Here is a 13,876-nt window from a genome sequence, read left to right as displayed (position 1 = left end):
TTTTTTTTTTTCTAATGGCATTAGCCGTAATTACGTTTTTTCCCAACACTAGTTTCAGGGGTAGTATAGGTACAATGTGTTAGTCTAGTAATTACAAACAATTGTATGTTACTTTTGTAATAAGGAAGCTTTTATGCAATATTCTAGTAACTCACCCTTATTATATTTGAGCTCAATAATTTCTGTTGATAAGAAATATTTTAAATTAAAATCCCGCGCGTGCGCGGGTGCAAATTCTAGTATATATAAAAGTAAGGTTTTAGTCTCTCCTTATTAGTTGATTTTCATTTGATATTTTCTAATTTTTTTATTTGTTTTAATTTGATTTCTAATTATTTAATTGCTTTAAACAATATTTAAGACATAATTAACACAATACATTTAACTCACACATTAAAATAAAATTATAACTGAAAATAAAATAAATTATGCATTAATCATATTCAACCATTCAATTTTATTCAAACACAATAAATTATTATTGTAGCTCCATAATTCAAAATGTAACTTCCATCAATTCTTATCATATAAATAAGCATTCTCTCATTCTTTCATATTGGCATTCTTTTACTTTCTCATTTTCACATTCTCTCATTCTCTTCCACTTCTCTCATTCTCTTCCATAATACCTCAAATCATTTTCCATTTTTTTTTGTTTTCAATTTCCTATTTTTGTTGTATGGATTACAAAAAAAACAAAAAAAATATCATTGTAATTTTAATGCTAAATTTTAATTTTAGAGACTACATGATATGTATTCTATATTGTTCTTATTTTTAAAGATTCATCTCCATTATCTATTTGGATTATCATCTTATAGGTAATCATTCTCTCCTCCTCTCCCACCAATATCAAATGTTGTTATATCTCATATGTGTTTTAAGAGTTTGATTCTATATTTAAATTTAGAAAGTATTATACATATTTAACATTGTTTTCAATTTTTATTTTATTTATATAAAAATAAAATATTTATTTTATATTTCTTGCCTTTCTAATCTATTCATAGTTATTTTTTAAATTTCTATAGTTAAATTTAAATTCACATATGTTGGATTTAAATTCCTATTCCTTTTAAATGATCAATGTATAACATATTATACTTTTGATTCAAATTATGGACCCACCAAGACTCACTTTTAAATTAATTGGGTTTTAATTTTAGGAGTTGGAAAAGTATAAAAGTTTGTTTGTAACTCCCATAATAATATCATAGTAGTGTTCTCAATGAATTTAATTTAATATAATAGAACATGTTAAAACGTATAAGTATGCACTTAATTGCACTTTTGTAACTCTCAAACAGTTACCTTTGATACATCGATTTCTGTATTATCTATTAAAAGGAAGACACATATCTCACTATAACCCTCATGTCCTCATATTTCAAATCTCACATAATTTTATAAATTCTAGAATATCATTATTTTTCTTTGATTTAACCAATGATATCTTAACTTAATAAAAATTTCAGTTTATTTTAATAAGATATACATGTAATATATGATATATAATTTAATAATTTTTTCTCTATGAAACATTATCATTTCATATAAATCAAAGTCCAGACACAATTAAAGACTTTTTAAGATAATATTTGGATTGAAGTTCATAAAATTTTATAAGAAAACTAATTTAGTTTGTCACTTCAAAAGTAAAATTTTTAATTTGAAAATTATGTGTGATTGTTGAGTTTATATCAACAAAACAACCAAATCATGTGTAAGTTAAAATTTTGAGCCCCTTAGTATTCCTTTTCCTTAAGTCAAAACAAATTTAAATATTTTTTATATTAAATCTCAAATTAAAAAAAAAAACATTTAATCTTGACATTTAACTCACATATTAATATAAACAATGAAAGATATACATATCATACAAACTTACACAAGGTCTCACTCTCTCCTTATTGGTTCATTTAGCATTTAATTTCTAAAAGAATTATATTTATTTATTAATTAAATAAATATATAATAATGTACATTAATCTATACTTTAAATTCACACTTTACTACTAAATTGTAACTGAAATTACATAAATTATGAATTGACTATTTTTCTATTCATTTTCATTCAAATACACTATAAATTATAATTAACTCTTCTATTTAATAATTTTAGAAATGTAACTTTCATCCCTTGAAATCCTATAAATAACTATTTTCACATTATCATCCACCATATCTCACATTCTAAATATTTTCTTTGTTTTGTTTATGTTCTTGCATGGGTTCAAAAATTTGAGAATAATAATTTACAGGATTTCAAGGGATGAAAATTTTTGATTTGATTCTTCAGAAATAGCATTCGAAATTTTTTTTTTTTTTTAAATTTCTCAGAAAATTTTCATAATATTATAATTATTAAAACCTAAAATGAATTAACATAACTAATATAACAACCCGCGCATATGCGCGGGATATTACCTAGTATAGTATCAGAGCCTAGGTTCAAACTTCTCGAAAGTGGGCTACCACCCGTGGATGTCCAGTCCCACAAACTTCATGCTACAGATCCAATCCTGAGCGTGAGAGGGGGGGGGGGGNGGGGGGGGGGGGTGTCAGAGTCCCACATCGGAAGAAAATTAAGTCCTTGGGCAATATATATAGTATGAGGCAAACCTCCTCCTTTGAGGTAGCTTTTGGGAGTGAGTTAGGCCCATTACTAATAGAAGGAGTGGAAATACCCATGTTTAAGTATGCCTATGGTGTTAAGAAAACATCTTGAGTTTAACATCTTGCCTATGGTGACAGACAACCGTAGACTTAGACTCCCAGATCTGCGATGTACAAACTGTTGCTCTCTGGCCTCTGTCTCTTCTCTCTGCACTGTCAGGCCGGAGGGACACCATTGATTTCGGATTGAAAGGAAAAAGGGTTGGAAGTGATGAAAAGTCATAACAGTAACTAAAGGCTGGAGGGTTTTGAGAAGTCATAACGCTTCGATGCTTTCACGTTTTGACTTTTGAGTAATAAGATGGGGGATACACATGGAATTTGATTTGAGAATTAGCTTTCCTTATGCTTGCTTATGTGGCATCTTTATAGAACTTTTTAAAATAGCTGATGTGGATAGGCTGAGGAGCCTCAATGGACTCATTTTATTAGTAAGTAATTAGTAATAACTAGGGATGAGAACCCGCGCATTGCGCGGGGGCGGGGTTGCATGCTAATCAGTTTTAATTTTATTTTTATGTAGACTTAGAGGTATATATCATTAATTAAAAATCTACATATATACTATTCTATAAAATATTATAATTAACATTTTATTTTTTGAATCTAGTGTTTTTGCACTCTTATCACATGAACTTAGTTGGCACTGATTGTGAAACCCCAGCTTGAAATTATAAATTGGGGGTTAAAAAATATATTTGAAATGAAATGTTCCCATGAAAGTGATATTTACATTAATATTATTCTTTTTACTATATAATTATATATGATAGTTTTTTGTCTGATTTAGCATTTGGTTTAAATGTGCCATCTGTTAGGCAATTATCGAAAATTTATTTCATTCCATTTGATGAGCCTAATTGTTTTTTTAGTATTTGATATTTTTGCTTATTATGTTTTTTTTGTTTTTTTTTTGTTTAGTTCTGTAATTATTTACTTGTTCTTCCTNTTTTTTTTTTTTTTTTTTTTTCTGTGAACGCATTGGCTTTGCTCTGTTTCTCTATTTCTTTTGTTCTTTCTTCATCCATTAATCATCTGTTTCCAGCTTCAGTTTTCTCTTTTGTTGTACCAACTTGGATTGCAATTTATGATGTAATGTGGATACTAAGTGAGTTTCCTATTTCCTGGCTGGGAGATGTTTTTTTTTTGTTGATTAAGTTTGTTTTTTTTAATTTTTAATTGTTATATTGTTTGATGGTAATAGTTTCTCCCCCAATTTGATTTATAGGATGAAGAAGGAAAGTAAAGATTTGGGTTGTTTGTCAAATATTTTTGTTTTTAATGCCAAAATATACATACAACTTATTTGTGTGGTTGGATTACAAATCTTACTATACAATTACAATTTTTTTTGCCTTTATATCTTCTAAACACAGTCAATTTAAGTAACAAACTAACAATGACGGTTAAAGACCATTATTTTTAATTTGTGAAATTGACTAAAAAGTCAATCACGTGAGAGAGAACTAAACTTTACCCTCTTCTTTATTTGGAAGCAACACCACATTCTTCTCGCCCGATACTCGCCGGCTCCGATTTGCTTCTTGTAAACACCGGCCGCTGTAGAAACGTTAGTTCTACTTCATCTCAATAACCAGATGAAACAATTATATGGATCATATGAGAACCGACTGGAAGACAGACATGAAACTCTATAAACATAAATGAAACTCATTGTGTATCAAAATGCTTCTATATATAGAATAAGAACTCAAAAAAGAACTCAATGTCCGAAAGCACTTCTATCTTCCTAGGTTTAGACAAAACAAACAGCAAATGTTAAGACTACGCAGACATGACAAAAGCAAAACTGAACTCAATGTGTCGAGAAGAGCTTCTATCAAGCACTTGATCCCAAACTTGATGAGCTCTACATGAAAGCTTATCCATAAATATATTTGGCAATTTATAACTCTTCCGGCTCAGACTCTCACAATTTGGCTTAAAACCATTAAANTTTAATTTGTGAAATTGACTAAAAAGTCAATCACGTGAGAGAGAGAACTAAACTTTACCCTCTTCTTTATTTGGAAGCAACACCACATTCTTCTCGCCCGATACTCGCCGGCTCCGATTTGCTTCTTGTAAACACCGGCCGCTGTAGAAACGTTAGTTCTACTTCATCTCAATAACCAGATGAAACAATTATATGGATCATATGAGAACCGACTGGAAGACAGACATGAATAAATGAAACTCTATAAACATAAATGAAACTCATTGTGTATCAAAATGCTTCTATATATAGAATAAGAACTCAAAAAAGAACTCAATGTTCGAAAGAACTTCTATCTTCCTAGGTTTAGACAAAACAAACAGCAAATGTTAAGACTAAGCAGACATGACAAAACTCAATGTGTCGAGAAGAGCTTCTATCAAGCACTTGATCCCAAACTTGATGAGCTCTACATGAAAGCTTATCCATATATATATTTGGCAATTTATAACTCTTTCGGCTCAGACTCTCACAATTTGGCTTAAAACCATTAAATAGATGGGTCCTAAGTGTCATGAAACAGCCTCCTAATCTGATCCACGCTGGCCGGTATCAATGTCACCGGACATCGCTTGTACTGTGTGATTACCACAAAAGACGGATATAAGCTTATACCGAGGTTGGGTTTTGGGAATATAGAGAAATGATTCGGAGAACTTACCTTTGTAACATACTTAAATACACATGAGTAGCAGAAAACAAATCCAGAGACCGTGACAACTGATGGATTTGCACGTTTTTGCAAGCACAGCGCGCAGAGGGATCTGTTGGGAGGTAGAGGGATTCCTTCTTTGGCCATCTGTTAGAAAATAACCAAAAAGCACTTAGTTGATTGAGTGAAAGAAGTCTACATTAGTTTCAGTAATGCCTACGAACTGATTGATTACCGTTGGGGCTGGAGGAGTCCAGGTGGAGGGTACACTGTTGGAGCAGATAATCTCTCTTCAGCTGATTGATACCACCATTCCATCATCTAAAAAAAACAAAACACACGAATATGAATGAAAAGGTTCAACTATTTTATAGATGCGATGAAAAATATACCGAGAGACAAAGACACCAAAAATATAGCAATTGGCTTTATGGCTTAACGCTGTGGCTGTAGCATACAAAATCCAACTTATGTAATCTATGCTTAGGACTATTTCCAAAGGATTCTTCTTCAGAATGTGCTGGAAGCTTTCAGACAGTATAATAAGAGAAGAACCATATACTGAAAATATTTGTGGATACTTACTTTAAAGATAAAAACTGCTGCAATCAGACCGGTTTGGGCGTAGTCAAGCACTGCATATGAGCAGCTAAGAAGTGCCGCTTGCACTGTCTAATTCAATATTCAAAACAATACTATCAGACCTTGGATCACTAAAGTGTGAGCAGTAGTAAGAATCAGCCTATCTCATTCACTAAGTTACAGGAAGTTTAAGAAAACAGAAATCATACTTTTAACCAAGGAGGACCACGAAGCCTCTCACGCTCATGATTCCGCATCTTTGAAATTCTTGACGATGTGTCCATCTATCTTGGCATCAAAGAGGAAAAGAGCAACACAAAAAGTGTGTTAAGACATAACACATGTAAATTTACCACTTTGAAGGTTTTATAGGTCAGTTAATGATGATATAACTTTCTGCAGCAAGATATATCAAGGAAACCAAACGGTGGAATTTCAAGTATATCGTCCAACAAAGGCCAAGCTCCCTAATTCAATGTGGAGCATAGTAAGATAATGGTGACACGAAATTTCAATCAGGAAGGAGGAAGTTAAGAAAGATTCCTACTCTAAAACAAAGATTGTACCTCAGAGAGATGTTTCTTGGTTCTGATTTCTTTTTGGAGACGGAGAAGATGATTAAAAAGGGCTTTGAATTAAAACTACACACACAAAAATCATCAAAAAAAAAAAACCTTACAATTCAATTCTATCCCCACCTATAAATCACTACACACACACACAAAAATCATCAAAAACAACCGCTTCGAAGCTTGAATCTAGCAAAAAGATCAGCGAGACGGAGACGTCAAGGGTTTGGATCCGAGGAGAGAGGCCGATTTATGTTTTAGAAGGAGAAAAAACGATTTGAAATTTAACAGATTAGGGTTTTAGAAGGAGAAAGGACTGAAGATTGTTGCAGTCCATTGTTGAAGGAGCTCATGGTGGAGAAAAAAGCGCAGAAATCCGATAGTCTACGTAGAAGACGACTAAGGAAAAAAGTTCAAAGAGGCTTTGATCATTTAGATTTAGAAAAGTTATATTTGGGCTTACAAAAAGCCCAACGAAATTGATAATTTATACTGTGAAGATGGCTTAGGTCGCACATGCTCTGTCAATATACCAACTTTCTTAATCCACGCGAAAATTCCTAGAACGTCAAGTAAACAAAACCGGAGGGAGTATATGATTTGTAGTGTAATACGGAGTTAAACAAAAAAGGATCAAGAGTATTTATGTACGAAATACACAAATTCCAAGACCAAAAGTGGTGGGAAAGAGCATGTGCGACCTAAGCCATCTTCACAGTATAAATGCAGTGCCGGCGTTGATGCGGTGCAAGCGGTGCTTTTGCACCAGGTTTTATTTTAAAAAAAAAAATTTAGAAGGCTTTGAGCCCTCAAAGTTTAATATTTTTGATAAAAATGATTCTAAATTTATGAAATCTACAATTAACACCTTAAAAACATCAATTTTTTTTTTTTTTGCATCATGTCCAACAACAACTTGAGCCGGGCCTGTATAAATGGCGCCTCAGCTTCCGCATCTCCTTATAATGAATTATATACTCACCGTTTAGCGTGTTATGTGCACCTTCTAATCTGCATATTTTCTTTTTTGTTTTACATGAAGATGGAAACATTGACAATTTTGTTGAATTTTTCATTTTGGTTATCCTGCTACTAACTAAACGCTATGTTTGAACAAGTCAAACCCTCTTACTACATTTATGAGATATAATTAAATAATGAAATTTATTGCATTGAAGAAAAAAAATCAACCTTCATGACTCATCATGATCTTTCTGTCTTTCTTTATGTTGGTCAAAAGGAATCTCTCGTAACAGTCAAATCCAACGGCTGAGATTGAAAGGAAGAATGTAGCGCGTGAGGGAGACATCTAAACTAAACCAATGTATCTCTCTCTGTCTTATTCATTCAACTTCAACTGGGTTCGGTAAAGCGCTACCGCACGTTCAAAGTCAATTCCATGTTTCAACGTTTTACAATAAAGCACCTCTAACTTTTAGTTCTTTTACAAATTGGTGACCAAACTTTTAATTATAACAGTTTTTTGGTAGTAAATTAGTTGCTATAGCATTATAAACAGTATATATTTTATTTGAAAAAATATAAATACAATCATTACAAACTATTAACATAAGAACATTTAAGTGATGCTGGTTCTCCAATTCATGTTTATAAATGTTAAACCAAGAGCAATTGATTTTACGCCTACTGATATAATTAACAACACACAATATAATTGCTCTAAAAGCAAAGTGATCAAACTTTTTTAGTTTTCTGAAATGTAGATATGGTCATAACAAAAAAAAAGAGTAGATTTGGTCATAAGCAAAAAAGAATATTAGATCAAAATCATTTTAGTTTTAGGTATTAGTTGTGAATTGTGATCAACCTATCTAGAAATGTAATTATTGAGTTTGTGTTAGTAGCTAGAATTTCTTATATTAAAAGAAAATTATAGATTTTCATTATGTTCTACATTTTGGCAAAAGAAGAAAAAAAATGATTCAGATGTCGGCATAGGAATGCAGGATTGGATTGGATAATTGCTTTTTCCGTAGTGGTAATGAGGTTTAAATTAGATAAAAACAAGTCAAATAAATCAACAAATTTGGGGGTGTTCATATAAAACATGAAGGCCACGTTTAGTAGAGTTAAAGGAAACAAAAAAACGTGAGGGAGGACGGAGGGTTAAAAAAGAAGAAGAAGACAAATGAAAGAAAAGAAGATGAGCTGTGTCTCTTCTTCTTCTCCTGGTCTCAAGTATAACCTCTCCTCCTCCCCTTTTTCGTAAAAAGTTCTATTTTTAGTACAAACTTTTTTTATCTGTCTTTTTCGTCCCTCCTCAACCAAAAAAAAAAAATTGAAAAAAAAAGAAAGAAAGATTACAATTTCCACTTTTGTTGTTTTTTGTTTGGTTTTTGTAATCTCTTTCTATTCTCTCTCTCTAATCTAATCTTCGCATTCATTTCGTTCCCTCCATAATCCAAGCTTCCGTTACAAGTTCTCTTTTCTTTTTCTTTTTTGGATTTTTCTTTGTTTGAATCCTCAATTAATTATTCCCCAGGAGGAGCTTTGATTTTGCTGGAGGATTTGTAGGTATTTAATTTTGAGGATTCGAAGTTTTTATTTATTTATTTATTATTAATTGTCACATATAGCTGGAACCTTGAATTCGTTTTTTTGAAGTTGATACTTTTCAACTCTTCTGGAAAATTAGGGTTTCGTTATATATTAGGATTGGTTTATTGAGATCGTAAGATTGTTCAAGTTCCAATAGGTTCTCTCACAGGAGAAATTGCGATTCATCTTTCTTTTTCTTTTTTTTGATTTGTAAGTTTTAAAAACTTGTCTGATTAGTTTGTTTGATACTTTGATGTTATAGGAGAAATTATGGGGGTAGTGATTGAATTTGGTCATGTTGTGTGAGGGAGGGAGGGAGACAATTGCTGTATGAAGCAGGCGGATATGCTGCAGGGAGACGTGTTGGCTGTTCATCGGGGAGATAGAAGAAATAGAGTAGTAGGATACCCGAAGAACACGGATGTGGTGGAAGAAGATTTTAGGGATGGTGATGATGGTTGGAGAACATTGACTAGCAGGGATGACCACAACACGTTGGACATGGTTAAGGAAGGTTTGTTTTTGAAAGATGATGAAGTAGACGTGGTGGGTACCCCGAGGAGTGAAAGACAGGTTATGGAGGAAATAGATGTTGAGGGCAGTCCTGTAACGAGTGAAATAGATGGAGAAAATGCTGAGTGTTGCTCATCTGAGAGCGTTCAGAATGATGACAACGGACATGAGTCTTTTAAGCAGTATGAGTCTTCGGAAAAGGTAAATAGAGAACAAGATGAAGAAGATTCTGGTTCAGGTTCACCTGAGAGGGATGACAATGCTACTCCTAGTAGAGAGATTAAAGAAGTGGATGCAGAAGTGGCAAATGGTCAAGCTAAAGCAGATGAACTCCTTCATCTCAAGGTGGGTGAAACCGAAGAAGCTGCAGGAATAGGTAATAGATGTGATAATAAGGATGAGAACATATTGTTGGAAAGCAACAACAGTGATGATAACTCGAGTTTGGTGCTGAGGGAAAACGATGATGAACCGCAGAGTCCAAGATGCGAGGTACCACTTAATGACACAAGTATTAGGAAGATGGAAATGAGAGAAGTTACAGGAGAGCAGGACTCCTCTTCCCCATGTACTGAGGATGCTGTTAAAGCAGCTGGAGAGCAATATCAAAACGTATACTTCAATGGACCTGTCTTACCGCAGTCACCTACACAAGGACATAGGCGCAGCCAAAGTGAGATTGGGACTCCTGGACACAGGCGCACCAACAGTTTCCAGAGATTGAAAACACAGATGCAAAAGGCTTGGCGTGGGGTCAGCAATCTACGTGAGGATAACCGTCCCACTTTCAATCCTGAGGTCTTAGCTAACCAAAAAAGACAGTGGTACCAACTTCACTCTTCTAAAGCTCTGGTATTCATTCTCTCTTGGCTGTCATGTCAAACCTTTTAAACACATTTTTGGCTACTTCCTTAATCGTCTAACGATTCTGGTCTTTGCATAGAATATTAGCTAACCAATATTTTCCATTTGTTAAATACTCTAGGATCAAGGAAAAGTAAAGGAGCCAACGTCACTATTTGAACATTTTATCATCGTGGGGCTTCATCCGGAAGCGAATTTGAAGCCCGTGGAAGAGGCTTTCCGTAGAAGAAAGAAATGGGAGATGGAGATGTCAAGGTATGAAGTGGCAGACTACAGGATACTCCGTCACCGTGGGCCTCAGTTTCCAATATTGGAGCCTCAGGTTTGTGTTACCTTGGTTTTTTCTTTGACTTCACATAGTTTTGGCATGCTTAGAGATGTAACATGAGACATGTATTCTGTTTTTTTTTTTTGTCTCGTTGTATACTATATTTGCCACTCTTTCATTTCTTCTTAGTACATTCTTTCTTATAGTTATATGCGTCTGTTCTGCTTCATGGCAGATTTAGTTGGTTTCTTTCTTCTCTTTATCAACTTTCATTCAATGCACAGATTCTTTTTAAATACCCTCCTGGGAAGAAGGTGGTAATGCGTCCAAAGGATCTAGCAACTTTCTGTTTCCCTGGTGGTGTCAAGGTATGATATGTATGGTGTGCGTCTTTATATATTGTAATGTTCTTCCGTGTATTATTAGTTATGAGCCATGTCAGTTAATTAGAGAATTTACATAGAACTGATTCGTACTACTGGTTATAATATTCATCATGTTAGTTGGTATCATTGGGTTATTCTGTGATGTATGCAGCAGCAACTAAGACTGTTAAAACGTGATTTTTCTTAACAGGCACGGCTTTTGGAGAGGACCCCATCTCTCAGTGATCTAAATGAGCTCGTGTATGGAAAGGTCTGAAAATTGTTCTCAATAAAATATCTGTATATGAGCTTCTGTAGTTCATCTATGTTAGTTGGAATATAGGTTTACATATCATGCTTTTTGAGTTCACTGCAGGAACATTTAGGCACAGATGATTCATCGTTCATATTTTCGTTCAAGGTAATCTATATTTTCTTTGTGCCTCTCTAAATTATTTAGTGTCGGACATCCACCAGTCATGTATGTAACATGAGACAATCAAATTCTCTGTCAGGTAGCAGATGATGCGACATTGTATGGTGTTTGCTTACATGTCTCTGAGATTGTTCAGAGACCCCCTGGTGTATTAAGCACTGCATCACCCTTGCATTCATCTGGAGGAGGCAGTCGTTTTTTGGTTTCTGCACCTCGATGCTATTGCTTGCTCACCAGAGTTCCTTTTTTTGAACTACACTTTGAGATGTTAAACAGGTAACTTAAGATGCCCTCGCTCTTTGTAGTTACTGGCTTTTCCTTGCATCAACCAAAGACCGAGAAGCTTATGCTGAAGGTCATTCACATGTTGATGCAGTATGATAGCACAGGAGCGGCTAAAACGGATAACCGAATTTGTCAGTGAGATGTCTCTTGCTGCTGCATGCTATCGTCCACCAATGTCGAGGACGAATGATCAAATCGATGGCCGTGTCTCTTCGCCTCGTAGCAACCCTGATGATTGGATGGCTTCTGCAATACCTGTTGAGGGAGTCATGGCACTCACGGCCGCTGCTGCTGGATTGATATCTGATAGTGAGCTTTCGAACTTTGCAGAACCTCAATCTCCAGATAGTGTTGTCACCAGTGATGCTTCAGATGTAAGCCAGATCAAGGAAATAGAAAGAGATGGCAGAAAAGTTTTCCATTGTTACGATGATAATTCTTCTGAAGTATTTGAGAACCACTTGGTGAGTACCCCTGAAAGAACGTCCCAAAGCTATGAGAATGGCCACACTTCTCCAGAGGTTACATGTGTTGATCCTAGGACCCAACCAATAGAGCGTCATGAAAGCTGTGAGTCTGTGTACAGGTAAGTTAACACAAATTGATCTAACCACTCCTTATCTACGGAAATCTTGTCAAGTAATGTGGTTGCTTTTTTTTATAACGTTATGATTCAGTTTATTGCAGTTCATTTACATTTCAAGTATAATTTCAGATTTACATTTTTTATATATGGCAGTTCAGCTAGAAGTGTGTTGTCAGACGACATATTTGAAAATGATTTCGGTGATGAGTTGATACTGGAATGGGCTAAGGTAAGGAGACCACTAGTAGCTTCACCATATTTAGTTGCTCTATCATCTCTTCTTCACGGTTCTCATATACTGTTATATGGTATCTCACCTCTTGATAGGAACACAACAATGATGCGTTACAGTTAGTTTGCGGCTACCATTCACTGGCTATTCCTTCCCGTGGAAGTGAAGTAGTTTTCCATCCACTGGAACATTTACAGTCCATCGCGTATACCCGTCCTCCAGTTTCATCTCTAGGTTTGTCAGAAGAATATATTTGCTCTTCTGATGCTTCCGAGGTATATTTGATTTCGGAAAATATCCTTGTGTAGTCTTGTCTCTAGTTTATAGTCTCATCTCAACCACTTTTCTTCTTCTTCTTCTTCTTTTGCCAAAGATAAATGCAAGGTTGACAGCTGCTGAGGAGGCTATGGGTCTCTCAATGTGGACAACAGCAACAGTTTGTCGTGTTCTCTCTCTTGAAACTGTATGGCCTCTTCTTAGAATCCAATCTTTTCTTTTGGTTCTTCACTGTCTCTTTTAGAACAACCTATCGCTAAAATCCTACTGTTTTGCGTTGGTGTCCATCTCTCTTTTTTTTGTGCTGGTAATATTTATCTGTAGTTAAAAAGTATATTCTTCCTTCCAGATTATGTCACTGCTTGCTGGAGTATTATTAGAGAAGCAAGTTGTTGTAATCTGCCCGAATCTGGTTAGTTAAATCTATGCTCTGATCGGTATTCGAATGGAAATGGTCACTTAAACTGACTGACAACTATTGCAGGGTGTTTTGTCAGCAATAGTACTGTCTCTTGTCCCAATGATTCGGCCATTTCAGTGGCAGAGTTTATTGCTTCCGGTAAGCATGACATCACTAGAAAAACAATTGACCAATCAAATTGTAGCTTTCTTGTCGTAACTTCTCTATGTTTGTCTTCAGGTTCTGCCTGGAAGGATGTTTGATTTCCTCGAGGCACCAGTTCCCTTCCTTGTAAGTTTATACTCCATATAAAGTAACCTGTGCGATGTCGTTAAAAGCTAGATGATTCCTTATTCTGAGGAGTTGAATGGTCATCAGTCTATATAATAAACACCATAAAAAACCCCGAATCTAGTCCATGTTTCTTCAATCATGAACTATGTATGTTTCTTGTTGCTCACATGGTCTGCGTTTGCACCACTTGGCAGGTCGGTATACACAGTAAACCTATTGATTGGAAGGTCAAGACGTCTAATCTTATTCTAGTTAACATCCTCAATAATCAGGTTTGGTGGCCAAAGTTCTTTCATTTCTTTCTTTTCTGTTCAGTACCCGAA

At 34.6% G+C, this 13,876-nt stretch overlaps 2 protein-coding genes across 2 annotated transcripts in view; one reads left to right on the top strand and one right to left on the bottom strand.

Annotated features, from left to right (window-relative positions):
- LOC104770537 (peroxisome biogenesis protein 12) lies at positions 3,932-7,017 on the bottom strand. The gene is given in 8 exon segments (XM_019236461.1): positions 3,932-4,625; positions 5,161-5,249; positions 5,334-5,471; positions 5,560-5,579; positions 5,582-5,645; positions 5,910-5,996; positions 6,116-6,373; positions 6,473-7,017. Coding segments are annotated over 6 exon segments (456 nt in total). The 5' UTR covers positions 6,191-6,373; positions 6,473-7,017; the 3' UTR covers positions 3,932-4,625; positions 5,161-5,177.
- LOC104747840 overlaps positions 8,792-13,876 on the top strand; it is an 8,307-nt gene continuing 3,222 nt past the window's right edge. The window contains exons 1-15 of the mRNA XM_010469544.1: positions 8,792-9,010; positions 9,297-10,399; positions 10,533-10,733; positions 10,964-11,047; positions 11,256-11,315; positions 11,421-11,465; positions 11,560-11,756; positions 11,857-12,351; positions 12,505-12,580; positions 12,679-12,858; positions 12,957-13,046; positions 13,209-13,271; positions 13,344-13,418; positions 13,500-13,550; positions 13,748-13,825. Coding sequence (XP_010467846.1) covers positions 9,365-10,399; positions 10,533-10,733; positions 10,964-11,047; positions 11,256-11,315; positions 11,421-11,465; positions 11,560-11,756; positions 11,857-12,351; positions 12,505-12,580; positions 12,679-12,858; positions 12,957-13,046; positions 13,209-13,271; positions 13,344-13,418; positions 13,500-13,550; positions 13,748-13,825 — 2,730 coding nt within the window. The 5' untranslated portion in view covers positions 8,792-9,010; positions 9,297-9,364. The remainder of the gene's footprint in view (positions 9,011-9,296; positions 10,400-10,532; positions 10,734-10,963; positions 11,048-11,255; positions 11,316-11,420; positions 11,466-11,559; positions 11,757-11,856; positions 12,352-12,504; positions 12,581-12,678; positions 12,859-12,956; positions 13,047-13,208; positions 13,272-13,343; positions 13,419-13,499; positions 13,551-13,747; positions 13,826-13,876) is intronic.

This window comes from Camelina sativa, chromosome 15 (genome assembly GCF_000633955.1).
Source record: "Camelina sativa cultivar DH55 chromosome 15, Cs, whole genome shotgun sequence".
NCBI lineage: Eukaryota > Viridiplantae > Streptophyta > Magnoliopsida > Brassicales > Brassicaceae > Camelina > Camelina sativa.
Note: the sequence above shows the minus strand (reverse complement) of the source record. Positions and strands in the feature narration are given on the sequence as shown.